The sequence below is a fragment of the Ursus arctos genome, unplaced genomic scaffold, assembly GCF_023065955.2.
Source record: "Ursus arctos isolate Adak ecotype North America unplaced genomic scaffold, UrsArc2.0 scaffold_2, whole genome shotgun sequence".
Lineage (NCBI taxonomy): Eukaryota > Metazoa > Chordata > Mammalia > Carnivora > Ursidae > Ursus > Ursus arctos.
This window is the reverse complement of record NW_026622874.1, coordinates 22,005,269-22,022,029: the sequence shown is the minus strand read 5'-3', so window position 1 is coordinate 22,022,029 and position 16,761 is coordinate 22,005,269. Positions and strand designations below refer to the sequence as shown.

The window sequence follows — 16,761 nt, the reverse complement described above, 5'->3', positions numbered from 1 at the left end:
TTGAGCCCAGGTCTCAAGAAGCTTTTGTTTCTCCTCCTCCACCTCCGCTTCCTCCTTCTCTCTTTCCTTTCTCTCTCTCTCCTCCTCTTCCTCCCTCCTTCCCTCTCTCTCTCAACCTTGCTTGCACCACATGTATAAGCCCCAACCAGCCTACTGAAGGGAGAGAGACCACATGGATTAGAGCCCTGTTGTCCCAAACACCACTAGGCTAGACTGACATACAGCCAGCCCCCAAACATGTTGGAAAGCCAGCCAAGATCAGAAGAACTGCCTACCTGATGCCTGGCTTGCAGTCTTCTGAGCAATAAATGGTTACTGTTTTAAGCCACTGAGTTTGGGAATGGTTTGGCTTTGTAGCAATTGCTAAATGATGCACCTGGTTCAACTAGTTATTAGCTGTGTAATCTCTAGGAAGTTGCTTAACTTCTCTGAGTCTCATTTTATTCATCTGGGCTTAAATGTCTATTACACATGATCTCTTTTAATCTTTGTCATAACCTTGTGATGGGGGTACCGTTGTTCTCATTTCACAAACTGGTTCTTATAAAGGTTAAATAACTAGCCCAAATTCACACAATAAGTTGACAGCCATGCAATTTTCTCATAAAGGACCTCAACGAAAGTAAATCAAGTTTATAAGCAAACCTAATGAAGAATCCTACAATGTGATCTGAAAGGTGGAGAGCCTCGTTTATGTTTAAGAATATTTCCCTTAAGTTGCGTAACAGAAATTTTCAGTGCAGAAAACATAACCGAGTCTGAATGCAGTGGGGGCAGGGCTCTGCCACTCTGTTCCCAGGGCCTAGCATTACCCCGTAAATGAATCCTGATGTTGCATGGAAAACACCGTTTATCCTAAGAACTGAATCAAAAATTGAAGGGTTCAAAACTTAAGCCTCTGACAGATAGAAATGAAAATACCTTCCTTTTTCCCCACATGATCTCCCTCAAACCAATGTACCAAAAAACTGTCCCCCACATGATTCAGGAAGCTAAGTAGAATCTGGAGGGCAGGGGGGGAGGGGGTTGGTTAAGTATCATCACCAAAAGCCACCCCTTAGCTTCAAAATCACTTCAGTAACTTGGAGGAATTCCCCAACACATAAACCCACTTTCCTACCCCAACAGTTCCACTTAGCATTGCTAAAATAAAGAGAGGCCTCACCACTACATGTATGTGTCCCTTTGTATAGAGACCAGAGGGGGAAAATTAATCCATAAATTTGGATTCCGTGAATTAAACCACAATGGATCTGCAGAAGGTCTGCATCAACATCCAGAGAGGATGCAAGATTCCTGAAAAGAGTGTGAAGGTGTTGGTATACAGAGGTGTTGATACAAATGTTCTTCAGGGTATCTGTAGGCAGCTAGAGTTTGGATTTGAGTCCATAACAGAGGAGACATGAAAGAGGCAGGACATAAAGGGCAGGCTCAATAGGTTCAAAACCAAATGTGAAATTTCTTGAGCAGAGTCTTTAGTTTGCTTCCTTTGTGCTGCTAGAACACTTCCTCCTCTGCCTGCAGAACCACCACTTGCTTCTCTGTCTTCCCCACTGGACCCCGTTCCCTAAAAGCAGGGACCACAGCCTCTTTTCTGCTCCTTGTCCAATCCCAAGAGGAAGGATCGCCAGAAGGCTGATGCTCTCCACGAATTTCTTGCGCATTTGCTCATGTCTCATAGATTTGGGTGGAATTCAAGGGTAAACTTCTTAACTTTTTACCTTGTTGACCTCATAGGGACCTCAGGAAAAACCAGTGGAGGCTCCTGTTCTGAAAACTAGGAGTGGTTCATACTAGCTAGCTTGATGTGGGGGTGACATGGCTCCGAAGCTCTCTCCCAGAGGGACATGCGATGAAATTCCATCATGAAAACAGAACTGCCTCAGTAAGCTGAGGGTGAGTAGTCACCAGCCTCACAGACCATTGCACTGTGCCAGGCAATCATCAGCCACCTCTCCACTTGTCTCCTACTTCTGGGATTGGTGATATTTATTCATTCATTCAACATTTATTCAGCTCTTTCTGTACACAAGGGTGTATACTCCGTTAGGGACACAAAGATTGAAGACAGGGTGCCACAGAGATGGTAGATGGCTGCAGTAGAGCGAGAGAGCACTGAGAGAGAGAGGGAGAGGGAGAAGCAGACTCCTCACTGGGCAGGGAGCCTGACGTGGGACTCGATCCCAGGGCCCCAGGATCATGACCTGAGCCGAAGGCAGATGCTTCATGAACTGAGCCATCCAGGTGCCCCATCAGCAAAGTGTTATGGGGGAGGGAGAGGGGTATGTCCAAACTTGTCCTGACTCTTACAGGAAAAGTGGAAATTGGCCAGATTGAGAAAGGAGGGTCAGAAGATCTTGGAAAGGGGAAGACTGTGGCAACGGTCGAGAGGTGTTCAAGCAGGAGTGCTCCAAGCATGGCTGACAGAAGAGCTTTATTTAGTTGACTCCTCCCAAGATCTCCATTAGTTCCACCCATACCACACCAAATAAACATACACTCTAAGAAAAAACTATGCAGAAGACATTTCAAATCAATGGAATCTCCAGTTGGAATCAGAACCCCCAACTCCAATCTGATCCTTGGCCCTAAATAGAAATTCTGGAGGAGCCACTCTGGGAATGATTCTTGCGTATTGGGGGTTTGCTATGGAAGGAGAGGGAGTGGTAAAGTCTTTGCCACACCCAGTGTCCCCATCCCTGCTAGACTTGATTTCTCCAATGTTTCTTCCTTTCCTGGCTGGAGCTGTTGGCATACATCGAGTTAAAACTGTTATAGACAAGTCAAATAAGGAAGCAAAATACCTATTCTGGACTCCCCCTGGCCATGTCTACCATAATTTGAGTTTGCTGATGTCAGGGACCATACCCACCCTGTTCACCTTTGCTTCTCCAGTACCCACTAGAGGGCCTGCAGATAATAGATACACAGTCATTTTTTTTTGAATGAATAAATTCATGGAGGAATGAGTAACTGTGGATGTCGGTGAGTAAATATCATTTTATTTATGATTATAGAAAGAAGGAACGTTTTGCTTAATGTTATCCATTGAAGATAAACTTGTTTGAAAAGTAGTTCAATTACGTCAGGAGTAATTGCCCGTTATTATAGATGTATTCCAATTCCTAGAGAAACAAGCATAATTTTCAAAGCATAATTACATCTGACATTAAGTGACTTCTCTGTGGACTCCCTTCTGACAACAGTAAATTGAAAGTTCCACAGTGCGGCAACGGTGACTCACCTTTCCATCTGAGGGCTGTTCCTCCCAGCTCAAGTATGACGTTGGCTTAAAAGATGAAATCACTCCCATTCTAAATGAATATGACATTTGGACAACTCTTCAAGGATGAACATTTTATTGGAATATAGGCACGTGGCAGAGTAAATATATGGTTACAAAGTGCTTTAAGTCTATTTGCTTTATATAGTGACCAGAAAAACCCATCCACAGTGTAGATTTTTTTTCTTGAAGTTCCAGACTTCAGAAGGCAAGTCCCCAAACCTGCTTACTTCTAGTAAAGTATGAAGACACATGTAGCGAACTTTTCTACCTAGTGAACCTGTATTGTTTTAGTCAGTGATGTCCTTCCCTTCCCCAGATTAAAATTGCTATGTAGCATATAGCATCTAGCACTTTTTATAAAGAATGAAAATCCCTCATCTGGCAGAACCGTGAAACCCTTGAAAGTCATGGACTCCAGTGGGGAGGGTGACAAAACCAGACTTGAGCATCTTTGCAATGAAACGTAGAAGATCAGGCCAAGAGACCTGCTGTACTTGACGCTCAGCCTCTTTATAAAAGCTTTTGGACAGACTGCAATCTTATCCTTGTGGTTTCCAAAGACTTTTTTTTTTTTTTTTTTTTTGAGACTTCTCTGCATAATTCAAGGCACCGCTGTCTCCACTCTAAGCGGCAAAGGGGAAAAAAAAATGACAAGCTAATTTTTTTTCCAAGCAAATATTCTCTTTGTAAAAGGTCAATGGTAACATAACTCCTTTACAGTCATGGAGTTTTTCCCAAAACCATGTCCTGAGGTTTTCTGCATTACTAGTGGATTTGCCGGGAGAGATTCCCCAGAGCAGCCTTCAGATACTTTGCATGCTGCTCATTTAAACGACAATAACCTTGCTCTAACCTGGAAACCACTAAAGCAATGATTAGCCTATCAAAAACAAGACAAGCTCATAGTAATATGAAGTGACTCCATTCAACGTGTTAAAATGAATAAGGAATATTTTTAATGAACTTTAGTTTCCTGTTCCATCTTCAGATGGAACAATAATCCCGCTTAGTCTAGTGAACTTGTCTTTCGTGAAATATGTACAGAAAAATTCTTTGTGTTCTCAAGTATGTCCTACCACGTTGTGCCCAATACCCTCTGGCCTACAAGATGGGTAAAGGGAGGGCACTGGTAGTCACCCATCCAATGCACATGTACTTTCTTTTAGGGTTGGAAAAATTTCTTAATTTTCCAAGGAGTCCAAGAAGCCCTGAGGTGAGCAAAGGAAGTAAGCCGGGAAGCTCCAGCATGGGCTCAAGCAGGGCTGGGACCTCCTTGCTCGCTGACATTCTCCTGGAGAGAAGGGCAGTCCTTGGTGGGGCCGAGCACTACTCCATTGGCTCCGAGCCTTACTGGGCAGTGCATCTGACCATCTGGCTGTCTGCCTCTTGGACTTTGGACTTGACCTAAGGGAAGGCTCCCCAAGGGCAGAAAGCCCAATTAAAAAACATCTCCCTGCCTGGCAGCAGGCCCCAAATAGCCCCAGCGCAGCAGCGTGGCGGGTATTCAGGTCTCACATGCCTTGAGCCGCTCAACACCTGCCAGTTCTTGTGCGAGGCTCTAGGGATATAAAAGGGACTTGAGAAGGCAGGGAGCCATTATCCGAGCCTGTGTATCTCCAGCAGGAAGCACATATGAGTAATAAACCCCAGTTCCTGTCCTTGAAGAGTGAGGCCCCAGAAGAGACGGGAAGTAAACACAATTTCAATACTCTGTGCTCAATGCAATGATATGAGTGAGCACTGGGGACTGCAGGGACCGGCGGGGAGTGGCCTCTACCTTCTTTCTCTCTAAGGAGACCCCCTCATGGATGTGAAGATCTAAACGCTCTAAGAGAAATTAAAATGATTCAATATGAGACGATAATGATACTGATTATTATTCATTCTTCATCGCCTAGAAATTCTTCATGGGGAGTTGGACAGAGAAAGATTTTAATTCCTGGTGAAAGAGTTAAACTGTGGGACAAATTCTCTAAACAACTGATATAAACTTGCTGGTGATGATCAAAACAAGCTTTTAGGACAGTATGTTGGGATCTAATATTAAAATTTGTGGACGGAAATGTCAAGAGGTACTACCTGGGACTGAAGCTTTTAGGAAATACGGTCTTTTTTGGAAGGATAGTAGAATACAGCTTTTTAATCTTCTGCAAGTAAGTGTTTTAACATTAACATTTCTAGGTCATGATCCGTTGCGAAGACATATCTGTGTCTATTTCCATGAAAGTGTAAGTTCCAGGAGAGGAACAGAGTCTTTTTCACTGCACTATCTCTAGCACCTGGGACATCACAGGGATCAGTTAACTTGCCGAATGACCAAACAAATGATTTCCACTCTGGTGACATCTTTAGAACTTGCCTGGAACTTGATGATGTACATCTTGGCTCTTCATCTCCCTTCCTTCCTTCCTTCCTTCCTTCCTTCCTTCCTTCCTTCCTTCCTTCCTTCCTTCTTCCTTCCTTCCCCATTTATTCACTTTATTCCCCTTCTGGGAATGAATCAGGACTGTTTCAATGGATAGACAAAGTTGTCATGGTTTGAAAATTGGCGTATTTTTTTCTTTAAATTCCTGTAGGTCTTTTAATTTATGCCAAAGCACCTTCTCTTTTCTTGTTGTTGTTGTTGTTGCTGTTGTTACTATGCCTAGCACAGTGCGAGGCAGAGAGCAGCTATTGGAATAATGCTTGTTTAACCGGTAGTCTTTTATGCTCAACAATTAGCTAAGGCCCCTCTGCACAGCCTAAGGCTAATTTGGAATTCTTTCAGGCTTAAACACGCCAAGGAAATTTTCCTGCCTCATCTGAATTTCCCCAAAAGGTGATTAATTAATAAGAAGCAACATGATTAATTAACAAGAAATTGATAGCAGAATTAGTACCAGGCTCAGACAGCCCCACAGACCACAACCTTCCTCCGTTCGCGCTCAGCTTCCTCTGGGTTCTCTCAGGCATAATCTCTCAGGGGCTGCGGGGCTGCCCACAGCCGGGTGACCAGTGTTCACCACCGACCCTTCCCTGCGGTCTGACTGTAGACGGATGCCGAGTCCTTCAGAGACAGTGAAGTTGCTCTAATGGACGGTGAAGCTAGATTTATAATATACATTTGCATTCTTACCAAAAATTAAAAAGCTTCAAGCACATTAGAGGAAAATGTGCAGTGTATTGGAAATTATGCTCCTACTGTCTTTTTCATCTTTGCTGGAACACCTCCCTTAGACATGCTCAGCTGCCTCTCACCCCAAACACTTCCTATTAAAATGCTAGAGCGGTAATTCATGGTAGAACAGTTCAATTCCACAAAGGTCTGCCTCAGTGCGCATGCCCTGTGTGCATTTCCTCTGGTTTCATTACACACATTAAGGAAATACTTTTCTTTTTTTTTTTTTTTCTTTTTGGTAACAACTTGTGTGCAACCCCTAAGCATACCCATAGCTATGAACCTTTGGCTGAGTTTGTGCAAAGAAATACTTATGCCAAATTGTCCCTTTCACTCTTCCGAGGGCTGCCCTGGGGTACTCTCCCCCACATCTTGTGAACCTAGCAGATCGAAGTTTGGAGCATTCTCCACCACCCACTGGCACTCGTGAACACCAGCAGCCTTAACCTCTTCTGTATCCACACTGGCAGTAGCCTGGGCCATGCTGCTGCTCCCTCCCAGGGCTTCTTCCACAGAACCCTGGCTCTCACTGGGGCAGGTGGGGTGAGCCCTGGAAATGCAATCTTCTTCTGGCTTGTCCTCAACCTCCACAATGGCCTCGGCCCCTCCTCCTTCCTGGGCATCCAGTCTGGAAGCCCCCCCTGTGAGCTCCTTCTCAGGGGACTCCCCAGCCTCTGCTTGCTGCTCTGGGGGGCCAGGGCTGCTGGCACCCTGGGTAAGCCCTTCACAGGCCAGCTGAGCCCCCAGCAACCCCCCCAACTCCTCCCTGCTGGCCTCCGCCTCAGCCTCCCGAGGGGAAGAGTGGGCCTCCCTCTCACTGATTTCACCGCCTTCACAGCTGTCCTGACTGGAGGCAGCTGCTTGATCGGCCTCTGTGTCGATTTGGGTTGTTGCCTCTACTGTTTCTTGGGGAGCAAGGGTCTCTTCATTTGTATCTTTCTCAATCTCGAGGGAGGCTGATTCCACTGGCACTTCAATGGTCACTGTCAACAAATTTCTGAGCTCCTTCAAGGAGCCCGAGGCAGAGCTGGATTCTGGCTTTTCGTAGCTGGGTTCTCTATCCTCAGGAGCCCCTCCAAACTCCAGCTCCGACGAGTGTGTGCCCAGGGCTCCTGCTGTGTCCTCTGCAGCCACAAGAGGCACAACAGGGCCATCCACCCCTGAAAGAATCCCCTGTCCGGTCCCGTCTGGGGGTGGGGTAGGGACAGGGAAAGATGGGCTTTCTCCTTTGGCCAACGGACTAGGGACCCCAGGCTGCTTCTGTTCCCCCGGCTCCTGGAATACTTCATTACTCAGCACCTCGCTCTCTGAAACTCCTGGCAGAATGGCCGAGGCTCTCTTGGCAGGGCTGGCCTGGTTTGACCCTGCGGGGGTTTTTAGATCAGTTAAGCTGGACACACTTTCACTGGGCAAGGCCATGTTGTCTTCAAATAAGTTGTGTTTCTTCAGGAGAGCAGCTTCCTTTATCACTGAGAAAGACCAGAAAACAGAACATGACATTGACCCTCTGCCCCGGCCACCCTGGGTTTTCTGATGTTATCCAGAAGCCAAACTCCCTTCCCAGCTTTTCTGGCTACCCAAATTTCTCAATATCAAATTCCAGCTGATAACCACCCTCTTCCAGGTCTCCTTCCCTCATGACCAAAGTCCACAAACTCATTTTCAACTCTGGACCTCTGTTGTGTTCATTCATTCATTCCTTCACTCATTCACGGGTGCAAATTGGGCACCCACTGTGGGACAGACACTGAGAATCCAAAGATGAATGAAATAGGGCTTTTGCTTTGAAGGAGCTCGCAACCTCGAATAGTATCATCTGTATCACCCATAGAGGCCCCGCTGTAGGGGCAGGCCTGACATTTCTCTGCTTCTTCTTATAATCCGGTCCTGCATGTGTACTGGGTACTCAGTACCGAGTATGCAGAGAGCGCTGTTGGCCTGCAGTGTCTAGAATGAAGGCCAGTCTTAGAGGTCTTGAGAGGACTCACAACAACAATAATAATGATAGTGGCTGACATTTTTGACCACAGGCCTCCACTATAGCTGTGCAGGCTGCACAGTGCCCAATGGTATCATACCCAAGGGGGCACCCCTCACATCAGAGACAGCATAAATTTGTGTATTCAGCAGAATTTTCCAGCAACGAGCAGTAGACCATCCCATTCTGATAAAATTGGTTTATCAGAGAACAGTCAAGCGTCTGGAGGAAGGGAGCCTTTTCCTAATTGGCGGAAAGGTGCCATGATGGAATGCCAGTGGGCTTGAGTGAACCCTTCCGGTCAGACACTGATGACATCTTCACATTTCTCATCCCGTTGGGTTAGCTACTGCAGCCTGTGCTTGGTCTGTTTTCTTTGTGGAGAGTTTTTGGTGATACTAACACCTTCCTCATGGAGACCAGACCCGTTTCAGGCCTACGGTTTGGGGCAAAGGCCCTGTCCGGCATATTTCTGTCAAAGTTGTCCTGCCTACAGTCCCATCATAAGCAAGGCCTAATTCCACAGGACAGCATGTGCTGGAGTTCCAACCAGACTCACAGAGTACTGTGTCAGCGCCCTGTGTCTGCTTCTGTCCAGCTGACAGGACGTGAGGAATGTGCTGAGGAAGCAGCTGGCAACCCCTGCCCCTGGAATCACCTCCTCCTGCCGCAGGGAGGGGTTGGGAGTCTGTGGCTACAAGCACCTGTTTTCCTTTGTTCTGTCTGGAGGAAGACAGCTGTTCATGAGGAAGTCTAGCCTTAATCTCCCCAAACCTCGGTTTTCTGTGAAAAACGAAGCTTGAAATTTCTGTCTCCCAGAGTTCTTATCTGTATTCAAAGAAATAACACCCAAAGGGCTCGCATAGTGTCTGCCAGATCATGACTCTCGGTCAAGGTTAGTATCCTTCTCTCTTTCCTCTCCCTGCGGGCCTCCCTGAGTCCGCTTGAAGGGGTCCTCCTCCATACCTGGTGTTCCCTCCAGTGCCCAGGAACCCCTCCTCACCTTTCAGAGTCTCGTCAAGAAGGATCTGATGTAGAATCTCCTCGTAGACATTCTCCACGTGAATCATACTGGTGTGGTCTGCAAAGATGAACTGCTCATATTTCTGCAGCTCCTGGAGGGTGAGAGATGGGGAGACAGAGGACAAGGCGTGAGATGCCAATTTGTACAGGAGTACAGGGAGCGTGACTCGAACTCAAGAACCCCTCCTTGGAGGGTGGGGCACTCAGCCACTGGTCACCCCTTCCCTTTCCCCAGCCACCGAAGCACGATGTCCCGTACTCGGCACACGCTCTGTGTACTTCACGGGTGTATACACACAGATCATCGCAAGGCCCTGTGTGGGGGTCTGGGGGTCTCAAGGCCCTCCTTTTCTTCCGTCACAACCAAAATGTTTCCTTCTTTCCTTTTTTCCCCTTTAAACTCCAGTAGTACTTGACCAAGGTGTAAGTTACACACAGTAAAATGTACACAAGTAGGTCTCAGTGGTTTTAAATATATAATTATATATATATTATAATAAATATATATAATAATAAAAGTATGTATTATATAATATAATATAATAATATAATAAATAATAATATATAATAAATAAATAATATATAAATAATAGATAAATACATAATATAATTACACATATATAATTATATATATATATATAATTATACCCACATAACTACAACCCAGATCAAGATAGAGAATATTTCCAGCGCCCTGTGCCTTCTTCCAGCCTACACCAACAAGAAAGAAGCACTACTCTGTATCTGCCACAACAGATTCGGTTTTCTAACTTTTTTTTTTTTTTTGAGAGAGAGAAAAAGAACACATGTTGGGGGGCAGACACAGAGGGGGATGGAGAGAGAGAATCTGAAGCAGGCTCCATGCCCAGCACTGAGCCTGACATGGGCTCCATCTCACAACCCTGAGATCGTGACCTGAGCCAAAATCAAGAGTCAGATGCTTAACCGACTGAGCCACCCAGGCGCCCCCAGTTTTTCTCATTTTTTGAATTTTACATAAATTGAATCCCACATTCTTGTGTGTTTGGTTTGGAGAGTCATCCGTGTTGCCGCAGGAATCAGTAGCTCGCTCCTTTTTGTCGATAAAAGGCATTCATTATATGGATGAACTAAAATTATTTAGCTTTTCTACAATTTTCACCTATTGATGGTATTGAGATTTGTTTATTTTTTAACTGTTATGAGTATACGTGCTATAAACATTCCCATGATTTTTTTTGTATTGAACGACTTTTTAAAATCTTCAGTGTCTACCTAGAAGTGAAATTGCTGGGTCCTGGACTAGATGTATGTTTAACTGTATCAGAATGGGACCCTTTCCAGGTACGGAGAATCTCGCATCAAGGACTCTTCAGGGACATTCTCTGCTTTCCCTCCCACTGGCCCTGACAGTCATTGATTCCCTCTGAAATAACCCAGGCAGGACGCATAATCCTTTAACCCTTCCTGCTCTCCAAGGGTTTCCAGATGGCTTGAGGTCAGGGTAGGGGTCAAAATGCACCAAATCGCATGTCAGTGATGAACTCAGTAATCCTTACAGCTAATGGTGCTCAAAGGGCCCCAAGAGCCAGCACCTTAGCAGAGGGATTTGATGCCTTTTGCCTGAAGGATTTTCAGTAGGTGATCAGAAGCCACCAGACGCAGACAACTCAGCGCTAGTACTTGGGGTCCCAGGCCCAGATCACGACAGGCCATAATGGGGTCCCTTTATATCCACCCTAGAGCAAAGCCAAAGGATTGAACAGACATGAGCTTGCATGACCCTGAGAGGGTCTGTGAGGCAGGACTGACACACAGATGAGAACTGTGTGGAAAGAGCAGGGCCGGGAGGCCGGACACTGCCCTGGATTAGCTGTGGGACCCGGGTCGGCCACGTCCCTGCTCCATGCCTCTCTCTTCCTCTGCAAAGCGAGGGCCACAGGCTCAGGTCTGCAACACCCTTTCCTCTCCCTGGGTGGTCTCCCACTCTTTATTCCCCTGAGTCATGCCTCAGGATTCGGTGAAAACATGACTCTGGGAAGTCCTCCCTGACCCCACGTAGCGAGGGGCGCCGGGCTCAGAGCTCTGGCCGGGCCTCTTTCCCATAGGCGGCTGCTGTGCTCCTTCACTGCCTGCCCACTGCCTCTAGGCTGCGGACTCCAGGACAGCAGGGACGCTGGCCTGGCACAGTGCCTGGGTCATATCTGATATATAGTCAGTACATGTTTGCCGAATAAACAGCAGACCTTTAAAATTTCAAACAGCTAGGGGCGCTGAGGTGACAGTGTCGGTTAAGCCTCCGACTCTTGGTTTCCGCTCAGGTCGTGATCTCAAGGTTGTGAGATCGAGTCCTGAGTTGGGCTCTGCCCTCAGCGCAGAGTCTGCTTGAGATTCTCTCTCTGCCTCTTCCCTCTGCTTGCAACTCTCTCTCTCTAAAATAAATAAATAAATCTTTAAAAAAAATTTCAAACAGCTAAGTAAGTGCGTGGAAGGGAACAACTTGCTAGGGATGTTTATACCGTTGTGACAGGTCCAGCTTTATCACATAGGTCTTCTATATTGAACTGAACATAATGTAGCATATGTTTAATTCCTTGGAGCAATTTAATTGGAGTCTCTAAGGGTGGGTCTTGGGGAATCCGAATTTTTTTCACAAGCTCCCCAGGCAATTTTAATGTGCACCCCGGACTGAGTAACGCAGATCTAGGAAGCTGTGACTTAAAGAACCAAGGGAAACATACGTTAGTAAAATAACGAATCCTTCAGTGGAGCAGATAACTCCTCATTTATCCATTCTGCAAATCCAGATTTTAAAAGAAATCTCTTGGCACTGAAATCATAGCCTTCGTTACTGAAAACTTTGGGTCTCGGTTTCTTTGGAAACCAATCATTCTTGATTTAAAAATCCCAAGATCATTTTACAGACAGGGTACAACTCTGCTGATGCTTGGGAAAAGGGAACAGATGAGAAAGGGGAACTTTCTTTGCCCTTCTCCTCTTTTGGGAGAAGGTGGCTCTGAGGTCCCCAAATTGCCTTTGGGATTGAGAAACACTCTAAGTGGAAGGTCTGTGTGCAGACACACCCAGAGGCGGACTAACGCATCCTTTGTGTGGCTGAACTTTTCCATCCACACATGGCCAAAGGACGATCAGATAGGCAGATTCTTTATTCCTGTGGCTTCATCAAACTCCCAGAAATAAATGCCAGGTACTAGATATGCTAGGACTCTAAAGAAGAAAGCATTTATAGATATAAAAATAACCAAAGACATTTCTGCAGTAAAATAACTCTTGCAGAGGATTTTAATGATGCAATTCTTGGAGACCCTCTATGCTGCCCAAAAGTCCTTTTTAAATTCTAATAAGCTCTTCATGATTTGCTCCAAGAGGGAGAAGGCACTGAAAGTGTCCAGGCTCATAGATCATTTCTGAAATGTAGAAATAGTAATAGTAGTCATATATACTATTTACTGAGTGTACACCATGTTATCAGCGAGTGTGAGCTGAGTTCAAACTCTGGTGGTTACCAGCTCTGTGACTTTGGGCCCCTTACTTAATCCTCAAGTTTCCCCATTTGTACAATGAGGATATAAATAGTACTTCCTCATAGAGTTGTTGTGAGAATTATTGAGATAATCCATACAAAGTGTTTAACATAGTGTCTAACATATGGTCAGCACTCATCAAATATTAACAATGTAGTCTCTTCAATCTTAAAAGGGGTACTGCAAAATATATCATCTCCATTTTCTAGAAGATGGAATCTAGGCCAAGAAAGAGGAAAAGCGACTTGTCCGAGGCCCCAGAGCCAATACATGGAGGAGCCAGGACTCGAACCCAGGTCTTGAACCCGCCTCCATGGACGGCTCACCCATGGCTCTGCTCTGCAGACCAAGTCACACCTTCATAACCACGGCTGTCACTGGTAGCAGCTTTAATGGTTTCCGTTTCATTGACTTCACCAAACAAACGTTAAAAGAAAAAATATCCTTCTGTAATTGTGTTACTTAAGGTCTTTTCCTGGATGTAGTGGTCAAGTTTCAGAGGATATGTGGTACCCATGAGTCATACTATAACGAGGAGCACCTGGTGTCCTCAGGTGCTCTATGACAACCCTTCGTTTGGCTCAAAGTCAGATGATTACCTTTGAGATTCTGTCTAGTCCCGGGGTTGGCAAATCTGGCAGCTGCTCACTTTTGTAATAAAGTTTTATCGGAACACAGAAGCACCCATCGTTAATGTATCGCCTATGTCTGCTCTCGCACTTAGCAGGGCTGAGTAGTTGCAACAAAAACAGTACGACCCACAAAGCCTAAAATCTTTACTATCTGACCACTTGCAGAAAAAGTTTGCCAACCCCTCTGTGGTCTGGTCCACTGTTTGCAAGCACATCCCAACAAAAGAACTTGCTTGAACTTCACAGCAATAAAATCAGGCTCTTTGGAGTAACCCATCCCCTTACTGGTTTGCACGTGGATGCCAGTGCCTTCTGCACGGTGGGAAGTGTGATTTGAACCAGTGCCTCTTGAAATATCCTCTTCCGGATGGTGCTGCTGTCATAATCATATTGCTGTCAATACAGAGATAGAAACATATGCTAAATAGCAACATTGCAATCTGTTAACTTTTGCTTAAACAAAAACTCAGTCACTCACTTGTCTCCCTTTTCCCGCTATTTCTGAGGACACTTACGGTGTTTCTATGGTCTCAAAGATCTTACTATACAATTCTCTCGTACTTTGGGTGGCAAGTATGACTATTAATGATCCATCTTACCCTCCCCTCTTACAGTTAGGGAAACTGAGGCAAGATCAAAACAGTAACTTCTGCATTATAAAGAAGTTGGGGACAGAAATGGGGATGAGTTTGTATGTCATCACCCCTGCCCTGGGTGGGTCCATAAGAGCCAAGATCATCTATTTCCTTCACTTTACAACCAAAAAGCAGAATTAGTGGGTTGTAATGATTTCCACAAAGGGAGGGTCTGGCTCATAACTACCTTAACACTGCGGCATGTTAACCGAAGAAGTTTAGTATCTAGACCAAGAAAGATGTTGATTCACTGCTCTGCATGGAATATTCAAACCTAGAGACCAGAGTTTGGTTTCAGATGACCCTTTAAGAAGATCACAGACACACTGGAACACAGTCACGGGCATAGGAGCAGAATGGTCAGGCCAAATAAAGAACGGTTCATGAGACAAAGGCATTTATCCTGGAGATGATAACTTTGGGCAAAATTATAGCTCTATTCAAGCAACCAAAGGCTACTATGTGGAAGAAGGACATGAACAGAGAGAACAGAACTAGAATCACCAATGGTGACAACTTCGGCTTCACATTAGGAAGCACGTTCTTGGAGTTCAAAGTGTCCAGAACAGAAAGGGACTGTCCGGGGAGGTCGAAAGTGTCCTGACACTGGAAGTGATATTGACATTGATACTATCTTTTCTTTCCAATTGCAAGTTCATTATTACTTGTGTTCCCATAATAAATATTGCTTTTATTATTTTTTAATTTTTTAAAAGATTTTATTTCTTTGTCAGAGAGAGAGAGTGAGAGAGCACAAGCCAGGGGAGCAGCAGGCAGAGGGAGAAGCAGGCTCCCTGCTGAGGAGGGAGTCCGATGTGGGACTCGATCCCAGGACCCTGGGATCATGACCCGAGCTGAAGGCAGACATGCTTCACTGACAGCCACCCAGGAGTCCCATAAATATTGCTTTTAATCTCAGTGATTTGGTTGCCAAAATCAAATCACTGCCTGCAAGGTATTAAGATTGGGTCTAAAAATCAGGGACCACCTCCTAGGCTCTGTGGGACTTTGATCTTCTGCTCCAAGGCACTGTTAACCGAAGTAATAATAAAGTAATAAATAAAGTAAATAAATAAATAAATAAAGTAATAAATAAATAGGTAGTAAGAAATTAGTGGACTAAATTTAAGAATTGTTTTAGCTCTAGGCTCACCATCGATTAGCCTGTTGAGCTTAAGTAAGTCAGGTTAGCTCTTAGTGAGTCAGTTTCCTCATCTCTATAATGGAGACATATTCTAATTGTCTCACAAGTCCTTGTGATATCAAACAAAACAAAAAAGCTTTAAAAAAAAGACCAAGTGCAAGCTGCTATTATTAAAACCATTTTGATATATACTTAAGCAGTAAGCACATAAAAACAATTTCATATGGCAGGTTGTCTTTTTTTTTTTTTTAATATTTCCTTTGCCAGGAGATTTTGATTTTTCTAAAACATGTTGGCTAATTTAAATGGGTTTTACTATATTGTAAACTCTTTGAAGAAGGAAGCTGCGCCTTGCCTATTTTTACATTTTATGGAATATCTATCACAACGCTTTGCTTAGAGTGGAGTACAACTGCTCTGTCTCAAGGACAGGTCGCTTCTAGCGGATGGAAAGGGTCCTGCGGACCTGTGGTCCCCACAGTTGCCACTAGATGGCAGAACAGGCATGAAAGTCATGCTGGGGGCCCAGGGGCTTCGTAGCCATTGCTACTTCAGTGGAGAAAGGGGGCAGGATTACAAACAGGAGAGTGAAAGACAGAATTTGGTATTCCACTTAACAAAAGAAGCAAGGGGTTACAGTTGTTTTGCGTTTCCCACAAACGACAGAACAGTTTTACCTTTAAGACTCGGAGCTTAACCTTCTCGATGGCGACCGCAGTTTTGGAGGCCTCTCCTTGGAGATGCGGGGAAAGCAACTGCTCGAAAGTGAATACTGCATTCTCCATTAGCTAGAAGCCAAAAGGAACACAGAACAGTGCCGGTCAGAGGCCGGGGTCTCTACCCCAGAGCAGGGAGGGGATGACCATCACAGTCCCCCGTCCGCCACCGACCCCCCCCCCCCCCCCCCCCCCCCGCAGCACTACTCTGGGACCACTCAGGGCAACAGGTCCTCAGCCCCCTACCTGGGTTATGAAATAAATAGGCACCTGACCACAGTGGGATCAGTAAGAGTCTGGGGAATAAACACACACTCACACCTGTGTAGGTATGCACACACTTATTTTTTCCTGCCTCTCTTCTTCTTATGCTCTGAGCTGCAAAACCCACAGAGGCCATGGGATTGAAAATACCACCCTTTCTGCTAGTCAACCCCTTCCTCCGGTCTCTGGTACCTGCAGCCTGGGGCTTGACAAGGGAGGTGGAAGGCCTCTCCAGTCATTTCTTGGTGGCTTTAATCCTGCACTGCCACTTTTGGGGGGATGCAAACCAGTCCAGCACACCTCTCTGCACTTAGCCTACCCCTTCACTTCTCTTCCTTGCTCTGCCAGGCTGGAAGGGAGGCAGGGTTGGGGCTTGGTGGGCACAGTGGCTGATGTGTTCAC

The 16,761-nt window shown here is 45.5% G+C and overlaps 1 protein-coding gene across 1 annotated transcript in view; it reads right to left on the bottom strand.

Annotated features, from left to right (window-relative positions):
- Window positions 1–3,342: 3,342 nt before the first annotated feature.
- NIBAN1 (niban apoptosis regulator 1) overlaps window positions 3,343–16,761 on the bottom strand; it is a 143,550-nt gene continuing 130,131 nt past the window's right edge. Inside the window, exons 11-14 of the mRNA XM_057314944.1 lie at window positions 16,057–16,167; window positions 13,886–13,993; window positions 9,425–9,536; window positions 3,343–7,912 (exon numbers count right to left, since the gene is read on the bottom strand). Of these exons, the coding sequence (XP_057170927.1) occupies window positions 6,774–7,912; window positions 9,425–9,536; window positions 13,886–13,993; window positions 16,057–16,167 (1,470 nt within the window). The 3' untranslated portion in view covers window positions 3,343–6,773. The remainder of the gene's footprint in view (window positions 7,913–9,424; window positions 9,537–13,885; window positions 13,994–16,056; window positions 16,168–16,761) is intronic.